Source organism: Sylvia atricapilla, chromosome 3, assembly GCF_009819655.1.
Source record: "Sylvia atricapilla isolate bSylAtr1 chromosome 3, bSylAtr1.pri, whole genome shotgun sequence".
Lineage (NCBI taxonomy): Eukaryota > Metazoa > Chordata > Aves > Passeriformes > Sylviidae > Sylvia > Sylvia atricapilla.
The window spans coordinates 14,369,809-14,389,903 of record NC_089142.1 but is presented as its reverse complement, the minus strand read 5'-3'; the positions used below and the strand labels follow the sequence as shown (position 1 = coordinate 14,389,903).

General features: G+C 43.2%; 1 protein-coding gene across 2 annotated transcripts; it reads left to right on the top strand.

Moving 5' to 3' along the window:
* The first annotated feature begins 1,403 nt into the window (after positions 1-1,403).
* ATP6V1C2 (ATPase H+ transporting V1 subunit C2) lies at positions 1,404-19,896 on the top strand. Of its 2 annotated transcripts, XM_066314800.1 has the most exons (13): positions 1,404-1,958; positions 3,082-3,149; positions 8,393-8,478; positions 9,056-9,085; positions 12,610-12,704; positions 13,404-13,495; positions 15,119-15,217; positions 16,179-16,247; positions 17,170-17,262; positions 17,678-17,771; positions 18,067-18,164; positions 18,581-18,710; positions 19,504-19,896. In XM_066314800.1, the coding sequence occupies exons 1-13, from the start codon at positions 1,830-1,832 to the stop codon at positions 19,597-19,599; spliced, it is 1,179 nt and encodes a 392-aa protein (XP_066170897.1). In that variant the 5' UTR covers positions 1,404-1,829; the 3' UTR covers positions 19,600-19,896. The 2 variants fall into 2 exon arrangements, with proteins under 2 accessions (XP_066170897.1, XP_066170898.1); XM_066314801.1 differs by lacking the exon at positions 9,056-9,085 and having other exon boundaries at positions 1,406-1,958.
* Positions 19,897-20,095: the final 199 nt, after the last annotated feature.

The following is a 20,095-nucleotide window of genomic DNA, read 5'->3' as shown; positions in this document are numbered from 1 at the left end:
ACTCGATATATCTCCCAGCAAGGGGGCTTGACTCCTTCTTGCAGAAATGCCTCTCAGAGGAAGGTACTGAGTATTTAGATACTTGTTATCTTCAGAGCATGCCTGGATTAGAAATACCTGGAGAACATCATTCCGCACAACCTGTGAAATACTCCCAATGTCTTAACCAAGCTTATGGCAATGTAGGACAGGCTCAAGATTTGGTAAAGACTAAAAGCCGCAGCTAGAGATGAAGGAAGAAGCATCACCAGGAATGTAAGCATCACTGCTTTGCAGACTCCTGCACCGCGTATTTGTTAAATGAAGTGCTTAAGGAAGTCCCGGAAACAAGAGTTTCCTAGAAGTTCCTTTAATTATTCTGGAATCTTCAGGCTTGCTAAAGGTTGTCAGTGTTTAATAAAAACGAATGGCGTCTACATTGTTTGCACCAGTTTAAAAGACAGCAAGAAGATGCACAGTTGCCCTAGTCAGAGCTGTGACGGAGCTTTAAGTCGCTAGGCTCAGCAGCCCGCTGTGCCCCTTGAGGGAGCCCTGGTCCCCTCGCACTCAGCCGTGGATGCGGCGGCCGCTCCGCCCCGACCCTGCCCGTCCGCTGCTCCGGGCATGTCCCCGCCGGGAGCCGCCGGGAGCGGCGGGACACGGGGAGCGGCGCCCGCGGGCAGGAGAGACGAGCAGCGGGCAGGTAAAGGAGCGGGCAGGAGAGACGAGCAGCGGGCAGGAGAAGCAAGCAGCGGGCAGGAGACGCAGCGGGCAGGAGTGACAAGCAGCGGGCAGGAGAGGCAGCGGGCAGGTAAAGCAGCGGGCAGGAGAGGCAGCGGGCAGGTAAAGCAGCGGGCAGGAGAGGCAGCGGGCAGGAGAAGCAAGCAGCGGGCAGGAGAGGCAGCGGGCAGGTAAAGCAGCGGGCAGGAGTGACAAGCAGCGGGCAGGAGAAGCAAGCAGCGGGCAGGTAAAGCAGCGGGCAGTGCCCCGCGGGGCCCCGGCCGCCCCCCACTGCCGTGCTGGCGGGGCTCGGGCACGGCGGGCCCGGCGCGGGTGCCGAGGGGCGGCGAGTGCCGCACCTGCCCTGTCCCGAGCACCTGAGAGCGAGGGCGTGTGGCGGGGATGCTCCGCGGGAGCTCTCGGGAAGCAAGGGAGGGTTGTAGTGGGTTGCCAGCTGCTCGCTCTCCTGCCCTCATCTCTTTGCTTTGCACCATAGTAGTTTTCCGTCTATATTCTCTCCACTGTTCCATCTGTGTGGCTCTGCCAATACCCGTCCCTCTACGCCAGGACTTCCCTTCCTCCAGCTCCTTCCTATCGAGCCTGGGAAGAAAAAACAGAAGAGAGCAATATTACATCTTGCCAATGGCATATTTTGCAGCCTCTGTGTTCAGCAGAGGTCTTGCTTTCGTTTTTTTTTTTTTTTTTTTTGCAAATGTCCAACAATTTGAGAGAGAATATTTATCAAACAGATATTTTTTATTACATTTAGGTGGTTTGGTGAAGCCCTCAAGCTCCCCAGTAGGCACTGAACTTTAAGCGCAAGGCAAATGGAGCAGGCTGGGAGGGAAAAGGGGAGGAGGAAGCTTCATTTCTCCATGCAGAAACTGGATAGAACAATCCTGAGAAGGAAGGAACAGCCACACTCTTTCCGTGACATTCTGGAGAAGGTCATGTTCCATTTCAGCCTGAGACACAGAACTGACTCACTCTCCTGGTGTTTCTGAAGAAATCAGTGATCTGTTCTAACTTTTTCTGTACGTAGGGAAGAACACTTTTGTGTGGTGCCCTTTTAGCCACTTACCTGCTTTGAGTTTCTACAGTGACCAGCAGTCAAGGGAAAATATTAGATCATGTCGGAGTTCTGGCTAATTTCTGCCCCAGGAGACAAAACAAATCTGCAGGCATGGGAGAGAATGAACACTGTGACATCGAAATCTAACCTGTCCAGCAACAGTAAATTCCATATTCCAGACTTAAAGGTAAGTGAGAAAGGGGTTTGTGTATCGGCAATACAGCAGCATTAGCCAGGGCTAAAGACCTTTATCAGGATAAATCCTGATAAATACAGGATTTATCATCTGGGATAGTATGAGTTGTGTTCAGTTAACTGAAAATTGATCAGAGAGAAAATGTCATGGTGCTTGAAGCTGAGCTTCACGTTGGAAGGGTACATGTGTAAGGAGTGAACATGAGTGAGATGTTAAATAACTGATCTGTTGCATTCCATGTACAATTTGCTCCTAGTCATCAGTCATACAGCATGGTACACTGTGGATTGCTAATGCAAAGGGAGTAGCTGACTATCCACAGCCATGACAGCGAGACTACTGACAGAGAAGACTGTTGCTTTTTTGTATGCACACCTGAGATTGATAAAATTTTTATCATCCGTGGACCTTATTTTCCCATCTGTAGACCTTACCCCACTGGTGGGTGGTGAGAGTCTGCTTATCTTGCAGGAAGTAAAGCATTTGGAGTATCTGAAGATGCTCATTCAAATTCTATTTGTTCTACATAAAATTAGTTTCTTCTCCCTTAGATTGACCCTATATAATGTTGAGCTGGCAACATTACAAGAAAAGGTTTGGCAATATGCTGCAATACCATGAATATGGGGTTATGACTGACAGTGATTCAAAAAGCAGATGTTGGTCAGAAATGGCTTTGTGAGAGACTTGCTTTGGTAATAACAGAGAACACAGTCAGATACCTCCTTTTGAATAAGTGCTGCTTCCCTTTGTTCTCTCAGTACATTTCACTTGTTTGTATGTGTGCATTATTTGTGTGCATTTCCAGTCACTGTTTTGTCTGGTTAAAGACTATTCTATGTAGCTTGCTGATAGAGGACAAAGTAAAAACAGGAAGAAAGGCACTGATGTGTAATCTTGAGACTATGCATACTTTTTTCCTTTATTGGAAAAGGCTTTTTATGCCCTAGTTCTTGGGTAAAGGAATTGCTACTATTTTCCACCAAGTAAATAAAGTTTTGCCAAACAGTTAAGTTCACATGTACTAAGGACAAGTCAGTCTCCTTAAGGCTCTGCCAACAGCAGCCTTAGACAGAGTTATGCATCATTCACTTAATTCTCATCTTCTGCACAGGTTGGGACACTGGATGCTCTTGTTGGTCTGTCAGATGAGTTGGGAAAACTTGATAGCTTTGCTGAAAGGTAAAATAGATCTTATTTACCACCTACAAATGAGAAACAGACATTGTTTTTATGGGATGGTATGTCCTTGTGTTCACCTCGGTCTGATTCAGTTCAGCCTGGACTACAACTGGAATAATGTGGATAGGCTTTGTTTAACCCTTGTGTTGATTGTCATGGAGTTATCACAAAGAAAGGCTCATTCTTTAAAATTTAGCTGAATTATTTCCATGGTAGCTTTGTCAGCACAGCAATCCATTTGAGTGGCAGTACTAGGGAAGCCATTTTTTATAAGAAAACTGCTTTAAATGGTGGGTTGTGGGGTTATTTTGTTTTGTTTTGTGCTTTTGGTTTTGTTTTAAAGAACATCTCACCTCATCCAGAAACTTGATTAAACAACATTTAGAGAATGTGAAGTCCTCCCTGATCTTGTTTTGACAGAATATTTCTATTGAACCTTCTATCCCTTTTCAACCACATAGAGGACTTCTATGGATTATATTCTTTTGAATGAAGTCCAGACCTCTCCTTCTCAGGCTTTTAAACTCCTTAAAAACCTGAATATTGACTCATATTACATTAAACCTACTTAAGCAAAGATTTACATGATCTTGCTGACAATTGCCAAGTTTGCCTTTTGGGACAAACTGACCCAATGTTACACAAAAGAATAGTGCAGTACAGCAAGCTGAGAAAATGCCAGTTTTTAAGATACTTCATGGCACAAGGTAGACTTTGAGGCAGTGAAGGTATAAGCTGCTGGGTTTTTCTGCTTTGTTCTATTTTTTGCTTTGGCAGCTTACCTCACATGTAGTTTTGGTCACAGAGACATGTTAGCTCTGGGTCTTTTTGCCTTTTTTCTCCCAGTCCAGACTGATAAGCATTTTCTTGTCTAAATATGCTCAATCCTTTCAGAGATCTTTTTGTGGCAGTTGCAAAGATATACAGCAGCTCTGATATAAACTGCATTGATGCTAGGCATTTTAGGTAAAAGTTGGTCTGCTAGAATACATTTCTCCGTAGCATTCTTTATTCTGATTTTACTGGTGCTACATAAGGGTTGTATTAGAATGATTGCATCTGATAACTCTGGGTTGCACATAAGACTGATCTTTTAGAATCATAGCATATGATTCATATCTTGAGTTGAAATTAATTCATCATTGTCATTGAGTCTAACACCCTTCTCTTCACAGGACTACTTAAAACTAAACCCTATTGCTTTTTCAGGACTTTAGGCAAGACAGATCAACTTAATTTTTCAGCAATACCATCTCTATCTTGACCCTGTCAAAAGTGCTGCCCCATATTCTTTGTAACACATTCCAGCTTCTTCAATTGCAGAGATTCTTGAGGAAGTGGAAACGGGGGCAAATTTGGAGAGAGACAATGCCAATATCTGCTGTCTGCTCTAACGGAAAGTGTTTGATGATCCTTGTGGATGTCTTGGAACTCAGAATTTCTGTGATTCTGTGTCTCTAGTCAGGACAGCAGATAGGGAGCAACTGTGTAGTCTGGGTTTGAGGGCTGCCAGAAATCATCAAAACTGATTTTTCAGAAAGGTAGAACTAATTCCCAGCTTTGTGAAGAATTAAGACTTCTGAAAAGCTGACTGCAGAATCCATGTAATATGGAGGGCAGTTAGAAGTTAAATGTCAGTAGGAGCTCCTTAGGCTCACTGACTCCATCTGTTATCTTTGTCTTTATGTGCCAGCACGATACAGCTGCTTGTTCAAGCTGAACACCACTTTACTGCACTAATTGTCTCTTTAATGCCAGTAATGACTCTTACCCTCTGATGGGCTCTAGGCATGGAGCAAAGGGGTCAGTGAGGCCCTTCCACTGTAGCCTGCTGAGGCAAGGACTCTTCCTGTTTGTCTCACTTGCCTGTCAAGATAGGTAACCAGGAAGGATCAACAAGATTTAAAAATAAGAAAGATGTTTTGAAAAATAAGAAAACTGCATGAGAGTAGTAACATTAGAGTAGTAACAGAGAATAACAGAATAATAAAGGTATTAGCAGATTGAGTCCCACTAAGACATACAAAAACGTTTTGTATTAAATAAGTACCTCAGGTTTTATGTCTGAATTGTGATTCAGGGGTTAAAATGCCCAGCACTTGCACTTGGTTGAAGTAAATGGCATCCGGAGGGTTACAAGCCTGTTCAGATGACCTGAGCATTTATGTTCCTGGTCCTGTGAGAGAGCTGCCTGCTGAACTGTTGCTGGATAAACACAGCTGCCAGTAAAGCCAGGCAGTGCAAACCTGTCAGCACTGCCTCCTGCCAGGACAGCAGAGAAGGGGCAAGAGTTTGCAGGAGCTATTGTTTCCACATACTTTTATTATTTATTTACACAGGGAGGAGGAGTGTTTTTCCATGTCGTCCTGTGTTAGCATGGAGCTCTCTCAAAAGCTGACAGTCTCCTGGGTCACTCTTACTCGGGGGTTCTCTCTGCTCCTCAGTCCAGGGCATGTTTGGGAGTGGCCTCAGATTGCAGGGCTTCTGCTCCCTGCAATGTTTCAGAGGCCTGGCAGGTAGCACCCTTTCTTTCTCAGTATCATGTAAAGAGCTTAAAGAGTGTTAGACCTTTTTTTTTTTTTTTTTTTTTTTTTTTTTTTAGCTAATGACATTGCAGCAGTTGCAGAAGCAAAACCTCAGTCAGTCTCAAGATATAATAGTAGGTAAAATGAAGTTATTCCCTTTACAGATTTTTATTACTACTTCTTGAAGAAGTCTTGCTGAAAGTCTCTCTTTTTATAAAGCATCATTTGATCATGATATTTACTCAAGATGGGATTTATCTCATCTAAAGGCAGAGATGTGATGGTTGGCTGTGAAAACTGCACATTGTTGGATGTCAGTGTAGTCAGTAGATCTCCTCCAGGGGTCTGATTCCTGTCATTTTCCCCAGACATTAGTGGTGTAGAGGGAATGGGTTCTGTCTTTGCACGGGAAATGCATTGGGTGAGTGAATGCCACTTGCATTTCACAGGATGCAATGCAAGGCACAGAGCCTAAGGCAGGACTGGAGAACATTGCTCTGGCACAGTGTATTACACACAATGTGCCTGTATCCTGCTGCAGGGACCATGGGATGTGTGGGTGGGAAGGGAGCCAAGCCTTGCTTGGGTAGGTAGGATTGTCAGGTACATGAGAGCACACACCTGTCCCACCCTTTGTATCCATGGAGAGAGGCCAGAGCTGTCTCCCATCTGTCAGGTCGGCCACCAGATGCACTCGAGTAAGCAGCTTAAGCCATTTGGAGAAGCTCCTAGTTTATACAAGTCCCTATGAACTGCTTTCTCTATAATGTCTTTAGCCTCCTTCTGTGCTGATTTTACCAAGTGCTGTCTTCTTACAAGTTCCTTGGGGCTCTCTGAGCATCGTGAAGGAGACAAAAACCAGCTCTATCTACAAGCTGAAATTTGCAGAAGTGCTTGGCAAGGTTGCAATTGTCAGGGAACCTCAGCCCCCCCCCCCCGCCTGAGTGTGGGCAACACGTGCTGTACTCCAGGTCCCTACAGCCAGATGGTGAAAAACTGCAGCAGCTCTGAGAAAGGGATGTGAACTGGAGCACAGTGGTATAGATTCCTCCTACAGGCACTCTGAACTGCACCTGTCCAGGGTCATGAATGATTTGAGTTGAAAGGGTACTTTAAAGATCCTCTAGTTACAACCCCCTGCCATAGGCAGGAACACCTCTCGTTAGACCAGACTACTCAAAACCCTATCCAACCTGGCCTTGAAGTCTTCCAGGGACTGGGCATCCACACCTTCCCTGGGCAACCTGTGCCAGTGCCTCATCACCCTCACAGTAAAGAATTTCTTTCTTTATGTCCAGTCTAAATCTACTCTTAATTTAAAACTGTTGCCTCTTGTCCTGTCACTATAGGCACTGGTAAAAAGCCTCTGTCCAACTTTTTTATAAGAGCCCTTTATATACTGAAAGGTCACAAGGAGATTTCTTCTTCAGACTAAGTTGACCTCAGACAGCACGAATTTTTTAAGTACTGCATTCTTGGCAGCATCAGAAATCTCAGATTCTTCCTACCTGTCTGGAAAAGTTTTCCCAAGACTTTGTTTCTTCACGGTAACAGAGATAGATGCAACTGCTTTGCAGCACATGAAAGAAAAATCTTCTTCTCTGATGCTTTCTGGTATCTATACCTGGACCAAAGTCCTTTTCCTGCTCTTGAAAACCATAGGGTTGGTCACAACAACACATTGTCCCAACACTGTAGATGCCCCTTCAGTCTCCAGCTCGTCTGCAGCTGTAGTAGTCTTCCCTCAGAAAGGAAAGAAAGAGAAATAAAGTAGAAATGAAGCCTGCTCTTACACTCCCTGTCACAATGCCAAGGATTGTGTCCACTTTGACTCTGCCAATTTAATGGTCGGGCAGTAACCTTGTAGCTGCTGAGTTTTTTACAAGGCGTAGTTGACCTAGGACAGTTAGGGAACTGCCAACCAATTCTGTGAATATTGTTGAGTGCAGAGGGATACTTAAACAACCAGAAAGTGTCTCAGCCTGTATGAGACAGGTACCTTGACTACACATGGGGGAACTAGTGCTGGAGTGACTTGATTAATTAATTTCTTAAAATAAGCGAAGAGTAAGTGGCACATTGGAGACAGTGTTCTCTAGGAGGGTCTCTGTACAAATCACTACTCTGAATTGGACAGACGGATTTGAATCTGGTTCTCCTACACCTTAAAGGAGTGTCTTGTCCACCATGCTAAAAGACAAAAAAAGAGTCCTTTAAAGAAAAGTAATAAGAAAGAAATTCCCCATCAAGCAAGATAATGCTATTTTTCCCTGAGTATTTTCTGAGAACCTTTTGTCAGTGAGTCCTGAGGATTTCATCAGCATCCTATGGAACAGATATTCAGTCAATGTCTGTATGTAGCCTCCTTTGCCTTCATCACCTTGGGAGTTTTAAAGATGAGTTCCTTGCCTTTCTTGCCTTCTGGTTTCTGCTATGTGTATAATGAGTGTACAGAAGACTGAATCTTGATCTTCTGAAAGTCCAGAGCACAGGCAAAATGACATTACCTATGTTTTTGCAGAGATCAGTGTATTTAGAGGTAAGACATTTAGTTCTGCATTATGTCCTAGATCTTTTATTATCATTTTAATTGCAAATTAACCTGCCTTGCTTCAGAAGTGTTTTGTTTGGGCATTTCTGTGTTTATCAGATCATTGTAAAACTGTTTTGTAAGAATTTTGTTTCTTCACTAACAAAGTTTCTCTTGTTACACTTAAGCGTAATAAAGAAAATAGCCCAGTACATAGGAGAAGTTTTGGAGGACTCAAAAGATAAAGTCCAGGAAAATCTTCTGGCCAATGGAGGTAGGTGCTGTGAATGTGGGGGTTTGAATGCATTGATGCTGCTTTTGCTTGCTTCAGAATATGAATATGTGGAATTGAAACCATCACACTTTAGAAAGGACAACCATCAGCAACATTTTATAAGAACGTGTCTAGCCTGCTCCCATTTTTCTCAGCAGAAGCTAACTTTGGAGTGAAGATGAAAGTAAGAGACATCCTTGTTCACTCCTAGTATGACCTAGCACACTTCTGTGCTCTGCCTGGGCTTGATTTCTTAAGGGCACCTAAATCTCATTCCGTATGGCTGTGTGACAACTCCCAGTGATCTATTAGTAATTTGCATTCCCCAGCTATTCTGGAAAAATACAACAAAATTGGATGTGGTATGCATGCTGATTACAGACTTGCAGCATGATGCTTTTGGATAAATTAAGAGTGCACACTCCATCTCTCTTTGTCTGCAATGTTTTACTTCAGACCTGTATTAGTAAAGGATGAGGAGGAAGTTATTTTAGAAATGGCCTTGAATGATATAAAACTGATGTCTGATGGGTGCAACTGTTCAAGAAATACAATAATCCCATTTACTGTGTTTCAGGGTTAAAGGATAAAATGAAATGTCTCCAAAGTATGTTGAGGACTGATGGTTGTGGTGTTGTTACATGCATGCATTTGTGTATATTAGTGCTAGACACAAGTCTTGGTCTGGTTGTAGAGATACAGTGATCAGGTTACGATGGATTTCTCAAGTAACAACCTCGTAGCTTGATCACGATATCCCTATGACTTGAGAAACAACAGGTTTTGTTCATTTCCTTTGTTTCCCTTTTTTACACCATTTTTTCCCTATTGGCTCTGCATGTGTTGTACTAGAAGGATATGGAAATTACTTGCATGTGTTACTAATTTCCTCTGTCTAGGTTTGGTCATCCAAACAAATAATATTGAATTAGGACATCAACCTTTTAAAGATTATTGACTGCATCTTAAAAAATGAAGTCAGCTTTAGTATATGAGGATTCCCCAAATATATTCCAATGCCAGTCTTCATAAGCTTTAGTATATGAGGATTCTCCAAATATATTCCAATGCCAGTCTTCATAAGCACCAGCAACTTTATTGTACCAATTCTTCCTCCTTCCTTTTCTGATTAGCAAGAGAACTATGAAGACTTCCTCGAGGTTGTGAAATCAGAAACAAAATTATAAGACACAATTTCTTGCTGTATGGTCCTGTTTCACACTATTTGGCCATCCCAAGACAGTTTTAAGTAACAATGACTTTAGCTCACTTGTATATAACCCGAAGAACAGTTTGGTGGTGGCTGTGTGTCTAAAAAGATTTTTGTTAGATTTGTAGGGGGAAAAAAAGCAAAGTAGTGAAAAATACAGCAATTTTAGTTACATGAACTTGCACACACACACATACACAGACACTCAACTTTTCAGTGGACAATGGCTGAAAGCAGCCACATGCAAATATCTCTCTTATAGAGGGAAACGTGTGCTTGCGTAATATAGAAACTTTTAATATATCATGACAGCATAAATAACCTGTCTTGAAATGTATATAAAGCTTTTCTTCAAAGATTCATACCCAATTCTTGTCCATTTATAGAAGTGTTAAACCTAAATGAGTTTAAAAATTTGGTAAGTGATGGAATAACTCCATTCTTTATAGTGAGCCCAACACAAAGCAAAATGGGAAGCATAACAATCTTGATGAATTAAGTGTTTTGGAGAGGAAGTATTTAACATTGCTTTTAGAGCTGTTGTGTAAGTTGGATTATGAGGCATTCAGGCTGTGGGTTCCCTGGGCAGCTGAGAGCTGGTAGGAATCATCTCTCCTGAGTGGGCAGCTGTGTGAAGCCTTTTTGAAGTGACTCAACAGGTTCCATAAATGAGGAATGCCATTCCAGGAGCATCAGGGTGCAGGGTTTACTTGGTATTTTCAACACAGCTCTTCTAGCTTGTTCACAGTAGTTTGTGGCATCCCCAAGATTAGGCTGCTAAACTAACTCGCACCAGTGCCAGCCAGAACTGGCAAGCTCACTGAGGAGTGAGCTTGAAACACTGGGCTGAGAACTCCTGCTGTGCTCAACTGCCCAACATTTGGATGCTGCTGAGATTCAAAGAATGTGAGGATAGAAGGGGCACGTGAAGTTCTTCAGGGAACTTTTACATCTCATTAGCTATATACAGGTCAGTGTCTGTCTTTAAAGAGCCTGTGTCTATGAAGCCTAAGCACATGAGCTTAGAAGAAAGGGAGCAAGGTGAATGAAATCCTTGTGTTGGGTACCCCGTGCTGGAAATGTTGTGTGAACTTTGTTGCTGAAGTATTTTTGATCTCTCTGCCTTCCCCACAGAGATCATGAGCAAGCACCAATGGAGAGCTGTGCACACAGCAGCTGTGTCATAGCTCTCCCAATCTTTTGCAGTTTTGCCCCTTTTCCATACCCTCCCTTTGCAAGGGAATTTGCTCATTCCTGAGCAGAAATAAGCAGGAAGGATTGGATATTTTCCCTATGACTTGTCCATTGGATGTGGGGTACATTGACACAGCTGTGGTTTTGAAAGAGGGAGAGAACACTGCCTTGGCAAGTGCTCTCTGCCTTCCAGGCAGTTTATCTCTTGCTAAGAAGCCTATTTCTTCTAACATAAGACTTTCCATGCTCTGGAAATCTAATAGGGTAAACTGACTCTGTTGTGGGGTGAGAGAAGTCCATGGAAAGGATAGTGCTCTCCTGTCAAGGATATTCAGTATCACATGAGACCGTGGAGTACCCTCAGCCTGATAGTATGGCAATTACACAGTTTTTCATATTCCTTCTCTTGCATCTTGGTTCATAAAGTTTTTCGTAAACCACGAAGTCCAGCTCATAGGAAATTGTGCTCAAACCTTGCTGTGGGACTGAATTAACTCCCTGAACAAGGCAGCAAAGAACACTGAAGGGCCCCAGCTTGCGTATCCTTTTACTTGGCACCTTGAGCTTGTTTTGCTCTCTATCACTTCAGAGCAACTTCCCAGACCTTCCCCATATTTACCCTCCTGGTCTGGAAGGAAGTCCACTCTTTAGTGCTTCTGGCCTGTTTGGCTAGACCTTGAGACACTGCCTGCTGCCTTCCTCTTGTCTCCCTAAACTTCTGGGGGGCACTCGCAGTCATTCTCATTGTGGCAGGATGCATGACTTCACCCCATCCTATAAAAGGTATGCAAGAACACCATGTAGCAGTGTGTTCAGCATCCAAAGACCCTCAGACTCAGACAAAGAGCTGTTTGATTTCATGAGCTGCTGAAGGAGAATTCCTTATTTGGTACCATAGTGTACTAAGCCTTAATGTTTTCTAACATCAAGAACCCTTAATCTTCAAACAGTGAAACAGGAAAACCTTGTTCTAGGAGCTGGGTGTTGTATGTGTTAGTTTCTCCATCATTCTGGAAAGAAGCTGTGGGTCCCTGTGGTCTGAGGGTGCCTTGGTTTGGGGGTTGCATGCACAGGTCCTTGCTGTGAATTTCTGTTCTTGGATGCTGTGTCTGAATTTATCTATTATATAAATAGTCTCTAGCTTTGTGTGAAATGGAGGCCTGTGTGCAAAGTCAATGAGGAATTCCGCATTGCACCTGCATTTGTTTGATTTCTAGTGAGCATTTGACTGAATCACAAAGAAGTGACATCTGCTGTGCTCTTAATACAATTGATCAAGCTCTCAGCAACCCTGAATATTACTGCTGATCCTGGGCACAAAGTATTTTTCTGATAGCTGTTGCTGGGATTAAATTCAGGCATATTGCAAAAATCAAGATTGAGATTACACAAAACTCTTTTTACTGTGAAGAAGAATAGTTGTACATTGCTGTGTCGCACTGATACAGATAATTTTACACTTTTTCTGTACTGTTTAGTGTAATGCAGAAAAGATTTTTGGCTTAACTTTTAAGTTTGGGGATGTTTAGAAAGTTGAATAGATTGGACATAGGATCTGTGCATATTTGATCTAGATCAAATCTCTGTAAGAATTGAGAGGTGGGCTTCTGGTTAATGCTCTAAATTTAATCAAAGCTATACCTAAGCAATAGCTGGGGACTACTCCCCAAACCTTGACCTGCCATCTGGTACACTATCTGCTTTCATGCATCTCTTTGCATTTTCAGTTGACCTAATTAGCTACTTGACACGGTTTGAGTGGGACATGGCCAAATATCCCATAAAGCAGCCGCTGAAGAATATATCAGAAGCATTAGCAAAGGTAAATTGTACTCCAGATTTTAAGATGTAAGCATGGGGAAGCATGTCTTTTGGCTGGTTGTGATTCTTCCTCTTATGGCAGTCAGTGGGAGCTTTGCCTTTGGTTTGGGCAGGAGCAAGCTCAGAGGCACACACTTTGTACTAAAGCAGTTGATATTATTTTTAATTTCTGCTGCAATAATAATGATATATATATTGAAACCTATTCAATCTGTAAGTATATGGCACTTTATCAGATTCACTAGAGTACATTGATATGTTTTCTGCACTTTTATCCCCTTCATTGTAATATTCTTTTTTTATTTGTTCATATTCTGCTGTATTATTCTCCACTTTGGAGGTGTTTTTTGTGAAATTGCTGGTCTGACATTAAATCAAATGCCTTCAGGCTGAATGAATTATTTACACTGTCAGTTCATTCAGAAAGGTATGATGTGTTGTTGTTCAATGTAGTTAATAAATAAAACCACGAACTTGCCCCTTAGGTACATCTCTAGCACACCATCAGCAACAGCTGACTGAACCCTATTTTCTGCAGAGGCCTTTGCCACAGGGGAGCTCTGACCCTGGCTCTCTCTTGGCCACTGGCCGGTGGTTTTAGGGGGGCTGGCAGCTGTGTTAAGTCTCTGTGTTAAGGTGTGATAGTAGCGGGACAAGGCCTCAAGAACTGCAGTGACTCCCTTTTTTCACTTTGTTTTAGCAAGTGACTCAAATTGAAGCAGACCTGAAGACCCGATCAGCTGCGTACAACAACATTAAAGGAAATTTGCAGAGCCTGGAGAAGAAAACAATGTAAGTATTTAGCACTGGGGATGTTGTTACGGGGCTGAAATGTGGGCAGTGTGTGCTCACACCCATTGTGGTGTGGTGGGCCACGTGTATTCTGGTGGGAACAACTTTTCCAGCTTTGGAGCATGCTGAGCATTTAGAGACCCAGTGAAAACAGGTGCTGGGGTAGCTGATGTATCTCAAGATCAGCTCAGGGAGACTGAAGTTCCTATTAGGATTTTATTGACAGTGTGAGAAGGCAGTCTTGGAAATAGTCAACTCTTTTGCCCTGATGGGACTTCAGGGAGTCAGAAATTAGATGAGCTGTGTCAACTGGTGGATTCCTTTGCCACATGGAGCTGTGCCCTATTTTCTGAACAGCATTTGCAAAGCTCCCATAGGAAACAGCTCTGCTTGCTTGATCCTGCACCTCACCAGCATCCCACTTATATTTTTGTTTTCTTTCTTCTGTTGGTTCAGGTAATGTGTTAAAGTCTTCCCAAATGTTCTCTCTCCTGTCTTCATCTTCTTATGGTCTTTGCCTATGTCAGTGCTGATACCTGGAGTTTTTTCTAGGATATCACTGGGGAGAATGCCCAAATCCAACAACTAGTAAATTTAAAGCAACTTAGATGATGGTCTGCTAGCCCTCAACCAACACATGCTCATATGTGCCATGATTCCTACTCAGGACTGGACACAGGGCACAGGTGTCTGCCTCATACTGCAGCCAGCCAGGCTGGCAGCAACATGAGGAGGGAAAAGAATGGAGACCTCATGGCCAGGGACAATCTTCCTGTCACCATTCTATCCATCTTTAAATGCTGACAGTTCTGATGTCCACCAGTGCCAAATAGCTCGGGTTGAACAAAAATTTAATAAGTTACCAGCCAGTTGGTTGATATTTAGACTGGCCCAGTGAAGCTCAAACTAAAAACTATTAGTTTATGTTCTTCTTCACTCTTGCCCAGTGACAAGGAGGGCAGCTCCTTTTCACACCTAGTGCTTTCCAGCCATATACAGCCAGCCCTGGCTATCTACATGTCCTAGGAATTAATGTGGTCTGGTGGGCTTAGTCTGTGGAGACCTCCTGCAGGTCCCACCTGTGCTGGTGACTGCTGCTCTTGTTGACATTCAGCAGGAGATGTCTCAGTGTGCTTGCCCACAGCAGTCCAGGAATGCCAGGTTGCTGGGATGCTTAGGTCTGTATTTATATGGCTCACTCTGCCTGCAGCACGGTCACGCAAGCAGCTCAACAGGCTTCTTGTGAGAGGAGGTGCTTCCCACAAGACGTGGCAGTGTCTGAGAGCAGATGTGCACTTCCCAAGTATTTATACCCTTACTGTAAAAACAATGGCAGCAGAGTGGTGTAGTTTTACATAAAGGGCATAAACTGGCATAAAGGGCCTCCTGCTAGTCACCAATATTGTGTCCTTAGTATTAATTACCTTTTGATTCTTTTAGTTGCAGTAAAAATAACAAAACAGCCATTTCAGAAGTGTAGCTGTGTCCTTTAGCCCACCTCCTTCTGGGCCTTCTTTTACTCCAGTAAATACTATTAGCATCTCCACCCACCGCACAATGCCTCCAATGTTCTGCTGCTGAGTTCCTGCTACTGGTTTTTTTACTTTGTCTTCTTCACTCTAGGGGAAATCTACTAACCCGGACCCTGGCAGACATAGTGCACAAAGAAGACTTTGTTCTGAATTCTGAGTACCTTATCACGCTGCTCGTCGTGGTGCCAAAGTAAGACAACAGTGTGTGCACACACCCCGTGTGCCATTGAGTCCCAGGCCTAAACACCGGAACCAGGTGATACTGGGTCAGGTCAGGGCAGCTCCTGAGTGCCCTGACTGGGACACAGGTGGAGCCCTTAGCAAAGAAGAAAGAACAATTTCTGCCAAGAGTGCTGCTAGCTAGTATAGGCTAAAAGAAGAGCAGATTCTTACTGCAGCATAGCAAATTTCTAAAAGGAATTAGACATGTTCAGCTCATAGTTTCTTTCTGCTGGCTGTGTCCTTGTAAGTGCCCATACATAGGATGACTACTACCGATGGGGAAGTTACACCATGTTCTCCTCAGAGCCCTACACAAAATTTTTCCTCTCCATATAGCCCTGTCCCAACACACACATACAGCACCATCACTCCTCTGTCTCTGAAAACCAGATTGCAAAAGGCTATCTGAGGTAAGTTTGTTGACTTCATTATCTGAGTTTATTCATGCTATAAAGAGACTTCTCTCTTTGGAAACTCATACCATCCCCCTGTTCCCTTTCCCACAGTGCTGGCATTCACCATGTATGCAGTCTAGCACTGGATCAGCTCTGGGATTGCACATTGTAGATGTAGCACACCTACCCATGGACCAGGGCAGCTTGTGCAGGGGTCCTGGAGCATGGGACACTGTGTGGCAGCTTGGAAGTATATGCCACATTCTTTCCACCACCAGCTTCCTGATGTTGACCCTTCCTCAAGCCAAGATCCAAACTGAAAACTGAGGGTGTAGCATTGCGGGAAGCATCTCCTCAGCCAGTGACTAGGAGAGAAAAGGATAGGAGAGGCCTAACGTATCTTAATGACATAACCCAGGACAAAGAGCTCAACCCTTCTACCCTAAGTTATTAGCTTAATTAGCTACATATATCAACATTTGCTTTCCAGTATGTAGTGTTTATTTAGTGTGCTTTGTTTTGCATTGCTCAAAGGGCAAGCTACCTACAGTGGCAGAAGACCTATGAATCACTCTCAGATATGGTAGTACCTCGCTCCACCAAGTAAGTGAAATTCCAAATTAAGCTCCATGTTTGTTTCAGAGATTTCTGTCATGTTTCAGCCCCTCAAATGGGTGGATCCTGGAGGAAATCACTAGTCTAATGCATAGGCTCCACATTAACATATTTGCAATTCACATAGAAATTAGTTTGTTGAAGGAAAGTACAGATGAAAGAAAAAAAAGTCAGGTTTTTTACAATTAGTTGTTTCCTTTTCCAATAATGTATTTCTTTTTACTTTCAATCAGGCCGTTGCTTCTTTTTGTGTAAAACAGGCAATTTATTACATTAATTGAGGTTCAGACATATGCAACCGCAAAGAGCTTTACGGAAAGTGCTTCATAAAAAAGATGAAACACAAAATCTGCATTTTTAATTGCTTCCTGTTGTAGCATAGAATAAGGCAGCATACTGTCATTTGCACTAGCAAATGCCATATTATCTCATCCTTTCACTTCGGGTAAAAAAATCTTTCTTAGAACTTAAATATTCCATTGCTCAGCTCGTGCAGACGATGAGATCCAGTCCAGAGCACAAGAGCTGACAGTGGTATTACCTGAAATGGAGAAGGTGGAAAGCACAGAGAAAGAAACAAACTGTCTTGTCTACTGCCTGTCTCAAGAACCCAAGTGCCTGTAAAGGTGGGGAAATGTTACCGAGAAACAGAAAAATCAGGCAGGCAGAATGTGGATGTATTACAGTGGGCTCAGGAACTAAACCAATTGAATTTTACATTGAGATAGAGTAGCCAGTGCAAGTAAAGTAATTGTTCCCTGTTACTGTTGCAGCAGTCTTCAAAAAGCAGGGTGTTGTTCAGTATCATAAATGAAAATAAAAATAATTGCAAAAGGGGAAGGTGAGGTAGGTAAAAAAGGCATGAGGGATTTGCCATGTCAAATCACAGCAGTGGATTTCCCTCCCACAGAATGATTGCTGAGGATGCAGAGGGAGGACTCTTTACTGTGACCCTATTTAGAAAAGTGATGGATGACTTTAAGGCTAAAGCCAGGGAGAACAGGTAAGAATCCCTGACTGCTGGGCAGAGCAGGGTAGCAAGAGATGAGGATCAGGTGAGGCTTGTTGTGTGTGCAGCATACTGAATCCATTGCTGATTTTAGGACTTCTTGACTGCTTGGGTTGCTGTTGGTCCTCAAGCCACTGAGAAGGCAGGGTGGGAAGAAGCTGTGGTAGCAAAATCAGTGATCATGTTCTTTAAGCTCTGAATTACAGATCCTGGAATTGCCATTTCTGCTTTCATTCTGCTGACAGCAGGAAGCTGGCTTTCTGGGGGTGATTTCAACTCCCACCCTCCACATGCTTTAACTTGTTAAATGGCTAGCAACTTCCCTTACCTGCTTCTCCCAGAGAAAAAGACATGAGTGTGCATATTGCCTGCACTAAGGCTTGTGAGAGCAAATGTCATTCAATTGTAGGTTCATGGTTCGAGAATTTTATTATGATGAGAAGGAACTGAAATGTGAAAAGGAAGAGCTGATGAAATTAGCTTCTGACAAGAAACAACAATATGTAAGTAGCACCTTGTGAGCTGGTGGCCCACATAGTGGCATCCTTTGCTACCAGCATGCCTAAGCCCCTCTCTCAGAAACGGCTTTATGGTTCCAACAGTCTCTGGTGAGCTCCATTTAGCCCATAAAACTGAGGCATGAGAACAATAACATGATTTGCCCAAGGTCACTTGAGTTTCTGATAGACTGGGAGCCACTATCAGGCTGCCTGGGAACTATCCCAGCCTCAGTGGCAGTGCTGGCTATGGCGCTGGATCACTCAGCGAGGGGATCACAGCACTGCTCTGTTCTCACAGGGCCCCTTACTGCGCTGGTTGAAGGTGAACTTCAGTGAAGCATTTGTGGCTTGGATTCATGTGAAAGCCTTAAGAGTTTTTGTTGAATCTGTCCTTAGGTGAGTAAACACAGTGTGCGCACAGATTCCCGGGGAAGTCAAAACATACTGCTCTCTTCCTGGCGGAGTTCCTATGTGGGAGGAACCCTTACACACCTTGTTTTGTCTTGCTTGAGGTGTGTGCCTTACACACTTCACTCCAGGAGCTCACAGGTGACAATACAGATGTCCACGAAAAAGGTGACACATGAATCTGATGAAAAATGATTCTTTGGGGGCACTTATAGGGAAGGGGAGAACAGAAAGACACAGTTTAGTTGACTATTGGCTTCAAAAAGAAAATGCTTTCCAATGGGAAGGCAGCATTGTTTCTGCAACATGCCACCAGTGGGCATGCCTGGAGGCTGAGGAGGGAGAAGGGCACGAGCAGACAGCTGTGCCCCTTCCCAGCAGCTGATCCTGTGTTGTGTTCCAAGGTATGGCCTGCCTGTGAACTTCCAAGCAATGCTGCTGCAGCCAAATAGGAAGTCTGTGAAGCGCTTGAGAGATGTCCTGAACGTGGTCTTCAAACACCTGGATGAAGTTGCAGCAGCAAGTATAATGGATGTATGTATTTGGACTGCAAGTGCACGTGCTGTAGCTTCTCTCAGCTTAGCCAAATGAATGCTGTCCTGGGGTTAGAGCAGCATCTCCTCACATCTTGTAATGACAGGGGCCCTGGATGCAGCTCTGATCCCAGCTGGTTACAGACTGTATTAGGGTAGGCTCAGATTGCAGAGAGATTGCTTACATTTTCTGTTGAAGCATCTGATGTTTACAGCAACCAGAACAAAATAGGTCTGCTCAATTATGGCCGTTCCTCTAGGTAAAACACTTAAAATCTTCTATAAACATTCAGATCAACACAAGCAAGAAAAATTAATTTGCAACTAAATCCTAGGACTGTGACACCTCTGTCCCCTGTAAAAGATGGTCATTCACAAATAACCTAGGCCTTCAACAAGCAGCAGTACTTGCTTTCTCCTTCCCCGTATTTTGAATTACAATTCAAAACAATTTAGGCTAAAGCAATAAATGAGCTAGCAGGCCTTCAAAACAGCCTAAAACCAGCAAGCACAGGTCTCACTGCATGAAGGGAGGACAGAGATGAGTTGCTCTAGAGCTGAAGCACACAAAAAGTCTGCAAGTCCATAACAGCATAGGCATGAATTCTCAATGCTAATTACACTAGGCAACCTGAAGCAAGCAGCAGAGCAGATTTTCAGTGGTGAATTCCCCGCCTTAAGCATGGCACATAAAATCCTCCATTGCATCTGTGGGAAAGGAGCATAAAAGCAATCCCCTGGAGCTTGGAACTGTGCAGGTTTACTGGTACTAAAGATGTTACTTCCTTTTGCAGCCTGGCATGGACATCCCTGGGTTACAACTGAGTAATCAAGAATACTATCCTTATGTCTATTTCAAGATTGACCTCAGTATTCTTGACTGCAGTTAAAGAAGAATTGCTCAAGCTTCATCTATTAATTTTCAAGACTCTCATGATACTGTAAAACAATCTTTAGCTGCTGAAAATCAAATGAAAATGCAGATGCTGTAGCAGGATGATCTTCCTACCACTTCTAGTAATTTTTACAGTGACTACAATATAAGTTATCTCTTATTCATGGTTTTACAAAAGCATATTTCAGAGGCAGAGGTACTGTGGTAGTATTTATTTTTTTGGTAAATTACAAAGATGGAATATCTACTGGACTTAAAATAAAACAGTTTTAAAAGAGTGATGACTAATGGATCTACTAAGTGTATACAGTCCTCTTTTTCTAACAAAGCAAACTTAAAAAAACCCCAAACAGAAGAAGTAGAAAGCATCAGAGCAAAGCCAAAAGTTCCTTTAATTTAACAAAACCCCCAAAAGCTTAAGAGGAAAGATCCTCAAAAGTGCTGTGGAACTTATCATAATATGACCTACAGTCCCAAGTACTCATGAGTTT

Bases quoted from the DNA above. Each gene is read 5' to 3' on its own strand.
- ATP6V1C2 (XM_066314800.1), top strand. From the start codon at position 1,830: ATGTCGGAGTTCTGGCTAATTTCTGCCCCAGGAGACAAAACAAATCTG. The intron at 13,496-15,118 runs GTAAGTATTTAG...TCTTCACTCTAG, and splicing joins AGCCTGGAGAAGAAAACAAT to GGGAAATCTACTAACCCGGA. The intron at 18,711-19,503 runs GTATGTATTTGG...TTCCTTTTGCAG, and splicing joins CAGCAGCAAGTATAATGGAT to CCTGGCATGGACATCCCTGG.